The sequence below is a fragment of the Pseudonaja textilis genome, chromosome 9 (genome assembly GCF_049901715.1).
Source record: "Pseudonaja textilis isolate UNSWEBS1 chromosome 9, rPseTex1.2, whole genome shotgun sequence".
NCBI classification, from domain to species: Eukaryota; Metazoa; Chordata; class Lepidosauria; order Squamata; family Elapidae; genus Pseudonaja; species Pseudonaja textilis.
Window position 1 is genome coordinate 7,075,628 of NC_141998.1, and position 14,840 is coordinate 7,090,467.

The 14,840-nt window shown below is 35.7% G+C and overlaps 1 protein-coding gene across 1 annotated transcript in view; it reads left to right on the forward strand.

Annotated features, from left to right (window-relative positions):
- The first annotated feature begins 1,439 nt into the window (after window positions 1-1,439).
- The window catches only part of LOC113445651 (zinc metalloproteinase-disintegrin-like NaMP), a 28,271-nt gene continuing 14,870 nt past the window's right edge, over window positions 1,440-14,840 (forward strand). Inside the window, exons 1-8 of the mRNA XM_087938873.1 lie at window positions 1,440-1,593; window positions 2,915-3,021; window positions 4,367-4,443; window positions 6,637-6,715; window positions 7,933-8,009; window positions 9,788-9,986; window positions 11,626-11,688; window positions 13,923-13,994. Coding sequence (XP_087794999.1) covers window positions 1,542-1,593; window positions 2,915-3,021; window positions 4,367-4,443; window positions 6,637-6,715; window positions 7,933-8,009; window positions 9,788-9,986; window positions 11,626-11,688; window positions 13,923-13,994 — 726 coding nt within the window. The 5' untranslated portion in view covers window positions 1,440-1,541. The remainder of the gene's footprint in view (window positions 1,594-2,914; window positions 3,022-4,366; window positions 4,444-6,636; window positions 6,716-7,932; window positions 8,010-9,787; window positions 9,987-11,625; window positions 11,689-13,922; window positions 13,995-14,840) is intronic.

Sequence of the window (14,840 nt, forward strand, 5' to 3'; positions counted from 1 at the left end):
ACCTTTATTGTCATTTTTACTGGCCTACATTAAAAATAAAATTATAGGTCTACATATACATATACACATATATACACATGCTACACACACACACACACACACACACACACACAAATCACTGACCACTTTGAATACATAGCAGAAAGAGTATACTTGAGGATTCATGAGGCTGATGCTATATGGAACAAAATTATCTCAACCCTGGAATTCTGTACTTTTTAATGTCATCATTCTTTCTTCATGCTAAAATAGAACCAAGTTCTCACTTCTAGAAAGCTCCTTGCATAAGTCATTATTAAGAAGGCAATGGATAGGAAATCTTTTCTTCCTTTTCTCTATTACAAGAGAAGAATTAAAAGACTTGCATCAAATCAAGATTTTTTTTAAAGTTTTAAGTTTATGTTGCAGAGGCATGCATATATAATAATACTGGTTTATCATTTATCCTCCCCTAAAACAGAAAGGTCAAATTTATCATAAGATGTGGCTTGAGGCTACTTTTATAGCTCTTCACCTAGACAGATTTTGAAATTTTAATTAGTTTGGTGTCCTTTTAAGGGAGGACTTCTGGTGATTTCTGGGCAGAAATTCTGAAAGAAAACAAGCTGGCCACCAATGACAGTTTCAGAGGCTCATATACCTCCTTGTTTCTAAATGAAGAGAAGGTTCTTTCCCTTTGCCTGTGATTCATCTCAACATTCCCATTCAAAAACCCTTTAAAAATACAGAATAACAGAATTGGAAGGAATCTTGGACATCTATTCAAACACCCTTTTCAATTAGGTAACCTTATGCCATTCAGGGATGTCTAATCTCTTCTTTAAAACCTCCAGTACTGTAGCACCTACAGCTTCTGAAGGCAAGCAATTCCAATGCACCACCAAGGGATACATCATTTAGTCATGCCAGTGACATTACCGGACACCTTCGGACAGCATTGGCTCTTTGGCCTTGTAATGGAGATGAGCCGGAAACTACTAGCATGCATGTGCAGGGGAACCTTTACCTAGTGAAGTCAGGGATCCTTTGGGTAGATGCATTGACATGGATTTAGTCTTCCCCACAATAATATCATTTTTCAAAGACTACAAGTCAGGTTGTTGAGCTTCCTGATTAACAAATAGCACTAAATGAAAATAATGAAAGGATGCTAGATTGCTCAAAATTGCCTATTACTCACCATGAAAACTATGTTTGCTTGACATTTAAAAATCCATGCACAAGGGCTTAACTGTATTAACATGCAGGGTAGGGAGAGATCTGATGTGACCAATTAATCCCCTCCTTTGGGCTTTTATTTTGGGGCATGCCTTGAAAGAACTCTTCCCATAGAGTGACATGCGCTAAGCCAGCTAGAAACCTGCCCTTCAATATTATTGTTATAACTTTGAATTCTGGGCAAATCCTTTAGCAAATACCTTCTCATATAAAGGCATGAATGAAGTTGAAGAGCTAATTAGTTGCTTCTCACAGTCAACTGCTCAGGTTGGCTTGAAAGCAGAAAGAGATTCCCTGTCCCCCAGCCAAATCCAGCTTCCAAAATGATCCAAGCTGTCTTGGTTACTATATGCTTAGTGGTTTTTCCATATCAGGGTAAGTTGTTTTCTTTGATTCCCTTTTCAGATTCTTACAGATAAGAGATTATTGCACCCAACAGATTACTAGATTGTTTCTTTTGATGATTAACCACAATTTGTTTCACTTCAGTTTCTATAGACCCACCAAAAGAACATTCAAAGATTGCATTTGTATGAATTTTCATAGATTGCCTTTTTGTATTTGCTTAAACTTTGTTAATCAGGAAACAGATCTTTAAAAGGAAAAGAACTAAGATCCTCAAAACAAAAGCAGGTTTTCCAATAATGTGAGTAGAAAAGGATTAAAAGACTGAAGAGGACAGAGAGACAAAATTTGTTGGAAGAAAATTCAGGAAGAAACAAAGTTAGTTTTAATTTTCTTCCACTAGGTCAATTAGACACCATGTAATTAAAGTTGCATAATATTGAGCAAAGCACAGCTACTGTTATTGTTGTTATCTTTAGAGAATCTTCAAACTGTATTCAAGCTAATTTATTTATTTGATTTGCCAATTGCTTACAAGATAATAGGTATAAGTATAAACATAGTTATGAATACATGGATACATATAAGAAAAAAAAGAAACAATAGGACAGGGACAGTAGGCACGTTTGTGCGCTTATGCACGCCCCCTAATGTGATACTTGATTTTTCTTAATGCAAGATTCTAAATTATCTTAAAATGTTTATTCCCTCCATTATGTTTACTCTCTGGAAAACCTTCTGATATGCTTCCTGTGTTCTCCTTCCTTCTGTGGGCTGAGATACCTTTTGCATGCCAATTAACCAGTGTTTTTCTTCTGTCTCCCAAGCCATCCCCACATATGATTACAAACGATAATATTCAATTGCCTTAAATGGTTGCCCAAACACAATTAAGGGTTAAAAGCTGGCTGGAGTAGCCCTGACTTTTTTTTAACAAGTAAGGGAAAAATGGGGTTGTCCTTACCAAGTGGGAAGCTTCCAAAATTAGAACAGTAATTGATGGAGAAAACATTATAGAGAAGAAAGGGAGTCAGAAGGGAAAATGCTGCTTTTTCTGTGCTCTAAGCAGGAGGGAATTTTAACTTTTCTTTTTGGTAGGGGAAAATTCATAGGCACATAAATTTTCTGTGCTGTGTTCCACTAGAAAGAGACTCCATCATACACGATAACTAAATACCAAATTATGTAGTACACATGCAAATAGTAGAATAACATAGCAAAGTGATTCTTTCTTTCTTTCTTTCTTTCTTTCTTTCTTTCTTTCTTTCTTTCTTTCTTTCTTTCTTTCTTTCTTTCTTCCTTCCTTCCTTCCTTCCTTCCTTCCTTCCTTCCTTCCTTCCTTCCAATTAAGGGAGCTCTACAATCCTGGAATCTGGGAAAGTGAAAGATTATGAAGTAGTGTATCCGCAAAAAGTTCCTTCATCGCCCAAAGGAAGACTTCAGAAGCGTGAGGAAAAGGTAAGGAAAAATACTGCATTTCATCAAGTTATTCATTGATAAATGTGATCCTAGATTTTGCTCAAGATTATTGTGAAGCAAAGTTAGAGTTAAAACTGTACTATTTTCAAATTTTTGCCATTTAGGTTCTTCAAAAAAATTTCCACGAAATTCCAACTTTTTAGTGTTCATTTTGAAGGTTATTTTGCATTTTGTAAAGGGAAATTATTACAAAGTCACATATTTGTCAGAATTCATAGACTATAAAAAGTGACAATGGAAGATAGGTTGTAATTGGGACATATCACCTGTTTCATTTTTAGGTTGGATCTGATTCTGTTTTAAACCTTAGAGATCTGAACACTTTGAATTATATTTGCACAGAGAGATTTCTAGAGAGTGCTGCAAGTAAAGATGTCATATAAGACTGTAAATCTCTGCAAGTCCATTTCATTGTGATTAAAAGTCTGTCAAATTGTAGAAGTCCGAAAAAACTGATGGCTATCTGGATTTTTGCAGTGCAATCTATATGCCTGCTTGGATTATTTATTTATTAAACAAATTTATATGGTTGCCCAATCCACCCACAATTGAAGAGACTTAGAACATTAATTTCCTAATGTTAATAGGTGACTATAACTAATAAAGTCTTGGGAAATGCCCAGTCAGACAGGGTGGCGAGATCAAGCAAGCAGGAAATTAGCAATTGCATTTTTGAGGACTTGCAAAAGATCCAAGACTTATGCCCCACCCCCAGCAATTCCATGAATCTTATTTATCTGTTTCCAAGAGAGGGCAATCCATCTAGGGAGATTCCTGTACTCTAGGCAGAATACAATGAAATAGTTAGTTTGAACTCTACACATGTGAATTTGGTCACTTGTGCCTGAAATAAAGTTACTATTAATAGGTAACTTTAAAAGATTTCTTCTTCCTTTTTATGCTCTTGGATCATCCTTCATAGAAGACGATGAGAAACAGTGATAACTGTGAACCATGAGATGTGAAACTATCCTTTCTAGCTTCTTAGAATGCATCACTTTGAAATATAAAAGTTGGGTGGTTGTAGCTCAAGGTTATTGAGGACTAGATTCAAGTCCATCCTCAGCCATAGTTCACAATGACTTTCAAGTCATTGTCCCAGCCCAACATCATTCACCAAGATGTTTAATTAGAAAAGGAGATCTTGAAGTTATACAAGCAAGTTTCGTTTAATTTAAGAAATTTTTACAGTGCCTTTCAAGCACCAGATGAAATACTCTAGATCTAATTGGCTATGGGTCTCCATTTGACACAGCTATAGACTAGTTAAGTGAGTACACATTTATTTTTTAAAAAAATAAACACTGCACTCTTTGCATTTCAGACCCTATATGAAGATACCATGAAATATGAATTTAAAGTGAATGGAGAGCCAGTGATCCTTAACCTAGAAAAAAATAAGTATGTTAACATAGAAGTTCCCTTAACTTTTCAAAGACAATGTGAAAAATGTATATTCTTGGACATAATCCTACATAAATAATAATTGTATTGCTTTGTTTGGCAAATTAAAATTAAATTAAATTTAACATCACCTAAATGTAGTCGATGTAGATGTATAGTTATTGATCATGTTAATTATGTCTTAGCCCAGAACTGAGAATTTTTATTCCTACTTTCAATGCTACTCTTCTTGACCCTAACATTTTTAGGTAAGGTTGAACCCCTCAAGACTCATAAACTTCTGTACCTTGAATTACCTAGGTTATTTATGAAATATTACAGGGATTTAAAAATTATTGTTTATACCAGGGGTGTCCAACCTTGGCAACTTTAAGACTTGTGGACTTCAACTCCCAGAATTCCTCAGCCAGCAAAGCAATTTGTTCTAAGGAATTCTGGGAGTTGAAGTCCACAAGTCTTAAAGTTGCCAAGGTTGGACACCCCTGGTTTATACATTCATGCTGCTCCACAGACACCTCATCAATCTGTATGTTTGCTAAGAGCCCTATGTAGCTGCTCAAGTTTCACCAGAATGTACACATTGAAGCATGAAAAGTATGAAATGCCATGCCCTATTAAGGCATGAAAGAGGCACCTAAATCTAAAGAAGCTTGATCTAAACAGACCCAGATTTCAACACACCCTATTTTTGTTGTTAAGAATGCTATGACAGTTGCTTCAGGGATGCTCATTTGAACTGTAAATCCAGATATTAATAAAGACAATAATAAACAGATTTTCTACCTGGTTATGTCAGTATAATAGTATCCATTGGAACCTGCTTTTAGTCTTTCATTGACTCACTCAGCCAGGCCGTAGCATTTTTATTAACAGATTTGGTTCAGTATGGGAAATAGAAACAGACTAAAATTATTTTTAGTGGAACAAAATAACATAGTTGGAAAGAGGCTTGGATGTTTTCCAATCCAAAGCCCGTGCTCAAATAGAAGACCCTATACCATCATGTACAAATGGCTGTCCAGTCTCTTCTTTATAAACTCCAGTGGAGTACCCTCAACTTCTAGAAGCAAGCAATTCCACTGATTGTGCTCAATGTCAAGAAATTTCTCTTAGCCCTAGACTGGATTTCTCACATGTGAATAAACTGCTAACACTGCTAAAAGAAATGGTGTCATTTTCATTGCCCTAAAACCAGTAAATGCCACATCATGTTTCAAATTAGTATAGCAGCCACTGCGCTGTAAACATGGGAAGAGTTGTTTAGAATCTCTGCAGCCCTCTTGCAATTTAATAATAGCTTTAAGATCCTGATACATAGTGGGAGCACTGGAAATAAAGTTCTGGCTTGGATTTTAGAGTGCATTTTTTTATTGACAATCTATATGAACTCTCTAAATATATATTGCCTTTAATATTAAGTATAAGCTACAAAGAAACTGCCCTATGTGTGTGTGTGTATGTATGTATGTATGTATATGTCACTCTATCCTATACAATTAGAGAAATTAGAAATTCTAGTGCTTCCCTTTTCTACTGCTTAATTATGAAGGCTGTGTAGAACTTCATGGGTAGCATCTGGATGGCCATGTTTGGACTTGGAAGCAAAGCAGAACTGGAGGTGGGAGACTAGCAATGAATACCAAGGCTATGCCTAGACTGGAAACATAGAAGGCAATAGCAAGAGAACGGCATGGATGTGACACCAGGAGTAGAGAATGACTCAGTGCTATTGTTTTGAAACAAGAGAGATGTTTCTGAATCGAGATTTAAGGCATCCCTTCCCTTGATTTCTTCCTAAGTAGTACGAATCCCTTTACTATTGAGTAAATGGAGTTACGCTACTCTCCTTTGCAGATGTAGCAGCTACACTGGATTGTTGTATAGATCAGAGGAATCAAAGGAGAGGCAATACAAAATGTATTCTCCTGGTTAATCATACCACCTCTGAGCTTTGATAGAGAGAATTGCACAGCTTCCTTGGTGCAAATCTCTTTGCTAAGATGAATCTAGTACGGGCTTCACTCCTCTTAAATAGCAGTCCTCATGAGATTGAAATACCTGCTCATTTCTTCTGATACTAAACAATATCCTTAAAATGCCTTTATACGGTAGTTGTAGACTTATTATACAATTATCTCTTTTCCTACTTAATTCCTGGTATAAATAATGCCTTCTTTGCATTCTTTCCAGACGACTTTTTTCAAAAGATTATACTGAGACTCATTATTCCCCTGATGGCAGAGAAATTACAACAAGCCCTCCAGTTCAGGTAATAACCAGAGTGACTTACTTGCAGGAAATAAATTGAGAGGAATATTTGAGCACAATATTCCAAATAGGCATATACCAGACCAGGCTATTCAAACAGGAAGGCTGTGTATGCATGAAATGTCTTATATTTAGCATGTTTTGTGTAACCGTGTGTGGATTGTTAAAACCCAATCTGTTCCACTTATTCAATTACTAGGGCAATGTTTCAATCAATCAATTCTTTGCTACTGATTAAAAGCAAACATTTCAGAGAGTGAGCCCCACAAAAAGGTTTGTTATGAAAACATCAGGTTGATAGGATGTACTTTGCTTTTTAAACCAGAGTACAGTGATACCTGCAAAATCATTTGTTCGGAACAGCAAAAGTGAGAGAAAATAACTTTATTTGTACAGAATATAGAAATCCATTATATTTCCCTCTCATTAAAAGCAGCCAGAACATTAATATCACAGCACTAATATGTTTCCTTAGGTCCATGGCCACTTCCTCTCAGAATTAAAAAAAAATTAATTTAAATTTTTTTAAAAATTTAAAAATTTAAAATTTAAAAAAATCTGTCCTCCGTTTCCAAAAACTGTTGACTCATACATATTGTCCCTACTTAATGGGTAACAGAAATCTGCTGATTTTGATATCTACATTGGTCCTGCTTCCAAAGATGTTAGTGATCAAAATTTAACCACCAGTTGGAGACTTCCAGGTTATATAGGCATCTTTTTTGGTATTGTGTATTTATATTTTTGATGTATGCTTCTGAATTTTTTCATTGTGTGGGCTGAAGGAAATAACAATTAATTGATATCATTAGTAAATGTGGGATTTTTTCTACGTTTGTGAGATTATTCATCAAATCCTGTGGTGCAGTACTAGAGTTGACCTCCAAGAAGACAAAGTTGGTGGAGATAAAAGATTGTTATTTGAATATTTTTTAAATTTCTTTGTTGATTGTCTGCCCAAAAGTTCTCAGCATTTTGCCATCAATGGGGCTCCATTAAAGGAAGTTTGACTTCCTTTAATGGAGACTTGTGATTATCCTATCCTATGTTCGTTTTGAACAATATGTTCATTTTGAACCTAAGCAGGTTCCCCCTCAACTAGTTGCTCTCTTACTCATTTTTTCATTGATGTTGTGGAATACACTGAACTGCATTTCTGCTCATCAAATCACACTACAAACAAACTTTAACTAGTCTAGCTCTCTTGCCTCCATACAGGACCACTGCTATTATCATGGACACATCCAGAATGATGCTGACTCAAGTGCAGCCATCAGGGCTTGTGACGGCTTGAAGTAAGATAGTGTTTTTTAATCATTTATTCATTTTATCAAGAGTGTAAATATTATTACTGCTGTTGGAAATCAGTTTCTTTCATTCAAGTTACTTGGGTTTGATCCAGGACATGTTCAGAAAAAAGAAAGACTTTGTTTGAAATCAAGAAGAGCTACTGCCAGACACAGTAGGGAGCTAAATCAGATCTGTTTAGAAGAGATTCAATGCTTGTGTCTCCTTTGTATACAGGAGGTGATGTTACAGGCAGAGAAGATAAGAAAGATTCAGACTGTGTATCTTGCCAAAAAGTGTACAGGAAGAGGCAAGCAGACTTTTCAGTTCTTCCCAGAAACACTTTCTTGAACCACTGCACACCTTCTCCAACCATCGAGATATCTTATCCATATAAAGATTCCAAAATTCAGAAGAGCTTTATCTTTAACCATATTCAATGTCCTCCCAACAGGCATTACTGAAGTAAAATATATATAAAAATCCACTTTGGGCAGACACTGTGTCTATGCGGTAGAGGAATAATTGAAATGATTAAATATAATAGAATAACAAGAGGACAGAATAACAGAGTTGGAAGGGACCTCAAGATCTTCTAGTTCAACCTCCACCTCAAATAGGAGACCCCGACTTGAGTAGAGGAGATTGGAAAGCCAATCCAGAGAAATGGCTGTCCAATCTCCTCTTGTCATTCATCCAGTGATGAAGACAATTAGACAATTTTCTAAGCAAACTGTCCCCACTGGTTGATTGGTTTCAATGTCAGGATTTTTTTTTAGTCTAAGATTGTCTCTCTCTTTGATAACTTCTGGTCTTGCCCTCAGATACTTTGGGGAATAGGTTGTTCCCCTCTTTATAGTGACAGTCCCTTAAATATTGCAAAACTGTTATTACCCAGCCCTTCTTTTGTCAGACTAGTTCCTGCCACTATTCATCATATGTTTCAGCCTCCAACTCCATGTTATTCTGCACTGTTTTTCACTCCATTACCCACTTATGCAGATGCTTGCCAAAAATTCTTATTTATATTCTTTATTAAATATCCTGGTCATTCTGACTCTTAAGTTGTTATTATCAAATTAGTCTGATTTTATTTCCTTGACCACAGTCAAATATTCTTCTATACTTTCTACATAGTATTTTCTCTAACATTTTAAAGATAATTTAAAACAATTATATTTTTCCTTTTTTATCCTAAAAGTGTGATTTTTGTGCTTTATATGTTGGTCTATGACCAAATAAAGATTAATTGGGTGTATAACAATGTATATATGGATGAAATACTTTATATCCTATTTTGCCCTTATAAGAATAAAGTTTTACACAAAAACGTAATCTTTCAGACAGTTTATTCTTATTTTTCTATAACTAGAAACTTTCTCTGTCTTTTGTAAACCCTAGGAAATATACACCATTAGATTCCATACCAAGCTATCACCATACAAATATTGTATAGACATATCATGGTTGTATTAAAAATGCTTATATTTTTCTGATCATAGCTGTATCTTTGAGAAGCAAAGGAAGGAAATAAAATAAAAAAATCAGTGAGTTTTAAGGAAGGATTCAAAACCACATGGGGATGTTGACTGGATCATTTAAAAATTGGTTATCCACCGAAGGGTCCTAGGTGGTCTCTGAGCTTAGTGGTTTCCTTGTAGGCATTTCATTATCCAACTAGGTGACATTATCAGTGCAGTTCACTCCTCAACTGCAAATAGTATTTCCTACTGGTTATCCATCTCTGATCACCTTTTTCAAAAAGAGTCTACAATTATTTTTTCAGTGGATATTTCAAGAATAATGGTGAGATGTACATTATTGAACCCTTGAAGCTTTCTGACAGTGAAGCACATGCAGTCTTCAAATATGAAAGTCTGGAAAAAGAGGTTGAGACCCCCCAAAGCTGTGGAGCAATCCATAATTCTGGGGAATCAGATGAGCCTATCAAAAAGATCTCAAAGTTATTCGTTACTCCAGAAAAAGTAAGTCTCTTATTAAACTCTCAAGTACATAACATGGTTGGAGAACATGGATACATTTATTTGTTTCTAAATGGTAAAATAAAAGAAGAATTCTCTGGGACTGCTTAGAAAAAAAATCATAGAAGAGACCCCCCACACACACACTTTTAAAACTCTATTTCAGTCATTCCATACAAGAAAATATGGAAGCTCACTCAACAGAAAATACATATTCCAGATTTATATTGTTTTCTATGGTCACACAAAGTTAATTTGGACATTTGGATCAAAATGGTTTCATCTGAATCCCCAAATCATCTCAACTTTCTGAATTAGTTTAGAAAATTTAATCAAATAATAAAATACCTCCTTTATGCATACATAGGGAACTTGGGATAGGGAAAGAAACTGGTTTAAAATATTAAATCAAAGTGTTTCAAGATGTCTAAGGTAAAGGTAAAGTTTCCCCTCGCATATCTATGCTAGTTGTTTCCAGCTCTAGGGGGCAGTGCTCATCTCCGTTACTGTCCAAAGACGTCTCCATGGTCATGTGGCTGGCATGTGAAGGCACATGAAACGCTGTTACCTTCCCACCGAAGCTGGTCCCTATTTTTCTACTTGTATTTTTATGTGCTTTCGAACTGCTAGGTTGGCAGAAACTGGGACAAGTAATGGGAACTCACTCCATCACGTGGTGCTAGGGATTCAAACTGCCAAACTGCCAACCTTTCTGATTGACAAGCTCAGTGTCTTAGCCACTGAGTCATCGCATCCCTCCAAGAGTTCTAATAAGACTTAATAAACAAAACCTTGACTCATTTTTCCAATCCAATTTGAATCACCAAATTGGATTGAAGTAATTATTGAATTAAAAGAGACAAATTGAATCTTGTTACAGATGACCCTTATATTCCCAATGTTTTCCTCCATTGCTGGAGACAGAAAAATTCAAAGACAAAACTTTACATCCAAAATAATAATTCCTTCCTCCCTTTTGATGGCAGAGGTTGAAACTGGCTGAAACATACCCGGAAGTTCAAAACCTCAACTTCTTCTGCTAAAATGTGATAGACTTGAACAAGTTGCTGTTACAATGCAATAATGATTATGAAGTCTGCTGCTTGATTTTTGGCTTCAGTCTTCTGGCAATTGGAGATTCTTTATCCTCAGCAAGTTATGGTTTTATATATAGTGTGTTTAGTTGGTCCATTATTTTATAGTCACCTTCGCCCTTTCAATGGTCTAGTCTCAATTTCAGGTTATGGTCACGTTATTCAAACTAGGTCTTGTGTATAGCAGAAAGTAGCTGTCAGATAGCAAGAAAAGAATTGGCAATCTAGGGTTCAACACAGGAACTCTCTGACCTTGTATTTGGTGGTTCCATATGCTGAAGAACCACGAATATATGTTTTTCCAGCATACGAGAATAATGGGAAGAAGCAAGTAATATACACTCATACATCTTCTAGGTGTTAAAGTTTTAACAAGCTCTTTCTATATAAATGTCTTCTTCAAAATGCTGGTACCAATATTTCAGAAAGTTCAAGTATTTTGACCAGGGAGTATAACAAGCAATTTTCTGATTATCTGATGACCCATGTGCCTGTTGGCTGCAGGGAGCAACATATCTAAACGCTCTTCTGTTTATTGTTCTGTTTAGGGAGAAGAATACTTGAAGGCTGAAAAATATATTGAACTTTACATGGTTGCAGACAATTTAGTTGTAAGTATCTTGGATATCATTCTATTTTCTTTCTGAATTGAGCACAAAATTTTGTTTCTATCTTTTTTTAATATGGCCATTTTTGAAGGCATTACCATACATAACATTCTAACTGGATTGTATCTTAAAATGTGCTTTAAAATATACTGTGATTTTTTTTGTTATTGGTCTCAACCAATATTTACAAAGGGAAAAGAAATTAGAAATTGAATTATATTCTAATTTGCATGTTAATTCTTCCCAAACTCCATCTAAATTTTAATTATACATTATACAGAAATGCAAAGATCAGGAAGTTGAATACCGAGAACATAAATTAAATTTTGAAATAGAAAAAGGAGCAAAAGAGACTTATATATCTCTTCTACTTGAGCAATCTAGCATTCTAAAATCCAGAACAAATTCACGAGGAATTAATCTGTGGATGGGCAAATCTGGATGCTTTGCTTTCCCTTTTTTTTTCTTATTTATTTCAAAATAAATCTTCAAAATAATTCTAATGGTGTTGAGATAATATTATACAATGTTATTGTTCATACTATCACTAAATTAAATCTGTTTCTCCACTACCATTAGCTCAAGTAGAAGTGATCCTTTGGATAAATAAGAGCCACATTTGACTTAGATAACCAATTTGCAGCAATGCAGCATTTTCAGGAAAATAACTATTTAGGTATCTCTGAATATATGCACATTTTTGGAGCAAAATAAAACTATGTTCATGACCACAAAATGAGCCCATGGAGTCTTAGATACCAGTTTGAGCTTCCTCTTTTAGTATTATTGCAAAAGGGGACATCTTAGTCAAACTCTTTTCAGGGAAATTGGTCTCAGGCTGATGTCATTTAAAATCAGGTTCTTCCTCCTCAGCAGGGTGACTAGTGATATTCTCTTTCCATATAAAGTTTTTTTTTTTGCAAAAATGTAAGCTCCTTGTTCTGCTATAAAACAACTTTCCCTGTGAAAATATAAAACGGAAAATGTGTGAATTCCATGATTTTCTATCAATACACGGAATTTTCAAATATTGAAAATACTCCTTTATAATGTTAATTCATGTTATGAATTCAGCTTAACGATGTTCCTTCTTTTGAATGCTGCTTAGTTAATGCTACGATTTCAAAACAGTTTCACATTTTTTTCTTTGCGCTAGTTGGACAATATTAACTGAAAAGATAACTTACAAAAGCATTGTTTTGTTTCCCTGGGAAATATGACATGGGGATGACTTTGAGAGACAGCAAGAACCACAGACTCTAGGTCAGATAAGAGGCAGCTGAGCCCATAGGAGGAAGGGGGGAGGGGCATGGAAAACATGCAAGCCCTAGTTTCTAGGACTGTAAAGTTTGGGGAGAGGGGAAGGACAGAGAGACGTCCTTTAACCTTTCAGGATTCTGTTCATATCATGTTTGGCTATGTCTGACTATGGATGTGGGGCACATCTCTTTTGCTGAAGGATCAAGTGTTGTCTGAAGACAATTTCCATGGACATGTGGCCAAAATGGCTATATGCTAAATGCACACAGAATGCTGTTATCTTCCCACCCAAATGGTACCTATTAATCATATTTGCATGCTTAAGAACTGCTCGGTGGGCAGGACCTGAGCAAGGAGCTAAACCCATTGCTCAGCAGTTCGTTCTAAAATCTGGGTCTGCCATCGCTCCAGCTCTGTGTCTTTGACTGCTGAGCCAAAACACCCCCTCTGTTAATGTAAATTTACAATAACTACCCAAAGTTGGCACTGCTTTGTTTGCTTCTTGTCCAGACTGTTTTGCAAGATTGACACCCAGAAATCCCACCTGAATTTATTTTATCCCAGGTTTTGTGGGTTTCTTTGAAACATTCCTCAACTATTTGTTTATTCAAGTTATCAACATATGAAAAATAAGATGTGTAGTGAAGATTACGTTTCTCTAAACATGGAAATATAGCATCCAATTTTAGGAAAGCATTTCAGTAGGCTGACAATTTTTTTCTCTAACCAGGAGGAGGCCACTTGTGTGGTGCTGAAAGATTAATGTTAATGTTAACAGAACAAATATAGGTTAAAAATTAGCAGAAAAGAATTCGTTAGACTGCTTTATATAGAATTATTATTTTTGTCCAATTCAGCAAATACAATGATTTTTAAGTTTCTTCCTGCTCAGCCCTGTTCTTTTTCTCTCTCCTTCAATACCCCCCACACACCCTAAAATTATGGTCACTTCTTAACTTTTTTTGTCTTTTCTGTAGTACAGGAAGTACAGCGGCAACATCACTGATGTAAGGATGAGAATATTTGAAATTCTCAACTATGTAAATATGGTAAGAAGACATGGCAAAAGTTCACTTTTTGAATTTAAACCGCTCCCTGCCCCAACTCAGATTTTCACTGTGTTAATGGAACAAAATTAATCTGATAAGGAGACTTAGGAAATAGACTTCTACAAGAATTTAACTTTTCCAGATTTGAATGCAACAAAGCAGACTCATTTGGCCCAGAAAGCAGTTCAGTAACTAGGTTTTTCCAGAAAACAATTTAATTCAGTAACTAGATTAATAAGCCTCTTATGTGGATATAACCACTGTGATGGAAGGATGAAAGTCCAAAAGTGTTGCAAGAATCCAATCAGTGTATTCTCTAGCTAGATTCTTCCTGGGCTATGATTAATCTGAACCAGAAAGTTAGAAAGAAAAAGAGAGAATAAGTCTATTACAAATTCAATTGATTGTGAACACGATCCCTGAGAAGAAAGCAGGAGAGAAGAACCCAGATGAAGTTGGATTGTGACCCTTAGTAGAAGAAATTGTATTGTAAATTACTCATATTGTATTGCTTCTGCATGTTAGCTTTGTTGACTATCTTCTATTTTAATGATCAGTTAGAATCAGCAACAACAGGAACATCAGTGGGTGAAATCTCCCCTTTGATCCTCCTCCTCTTCTGTTCTTGATTAAAAAGCAAGATCACCTGGTTCTTCTTTATCATTTTATTTATTTCTTCTGCTTAATAAATTATTAAAGGTAAAGGTTCCCCTCACACATACGTGCTAGTCATTTCCAGCTCTAGGGGGTGGTGCTCATCTCCGTTTCAGAGGTGAAAAGCCAGCGCTGTCTCTGTGGTCATGTGGCCGGCATGACAAAATGCCGAAGGCGCACGGAATGCTATTA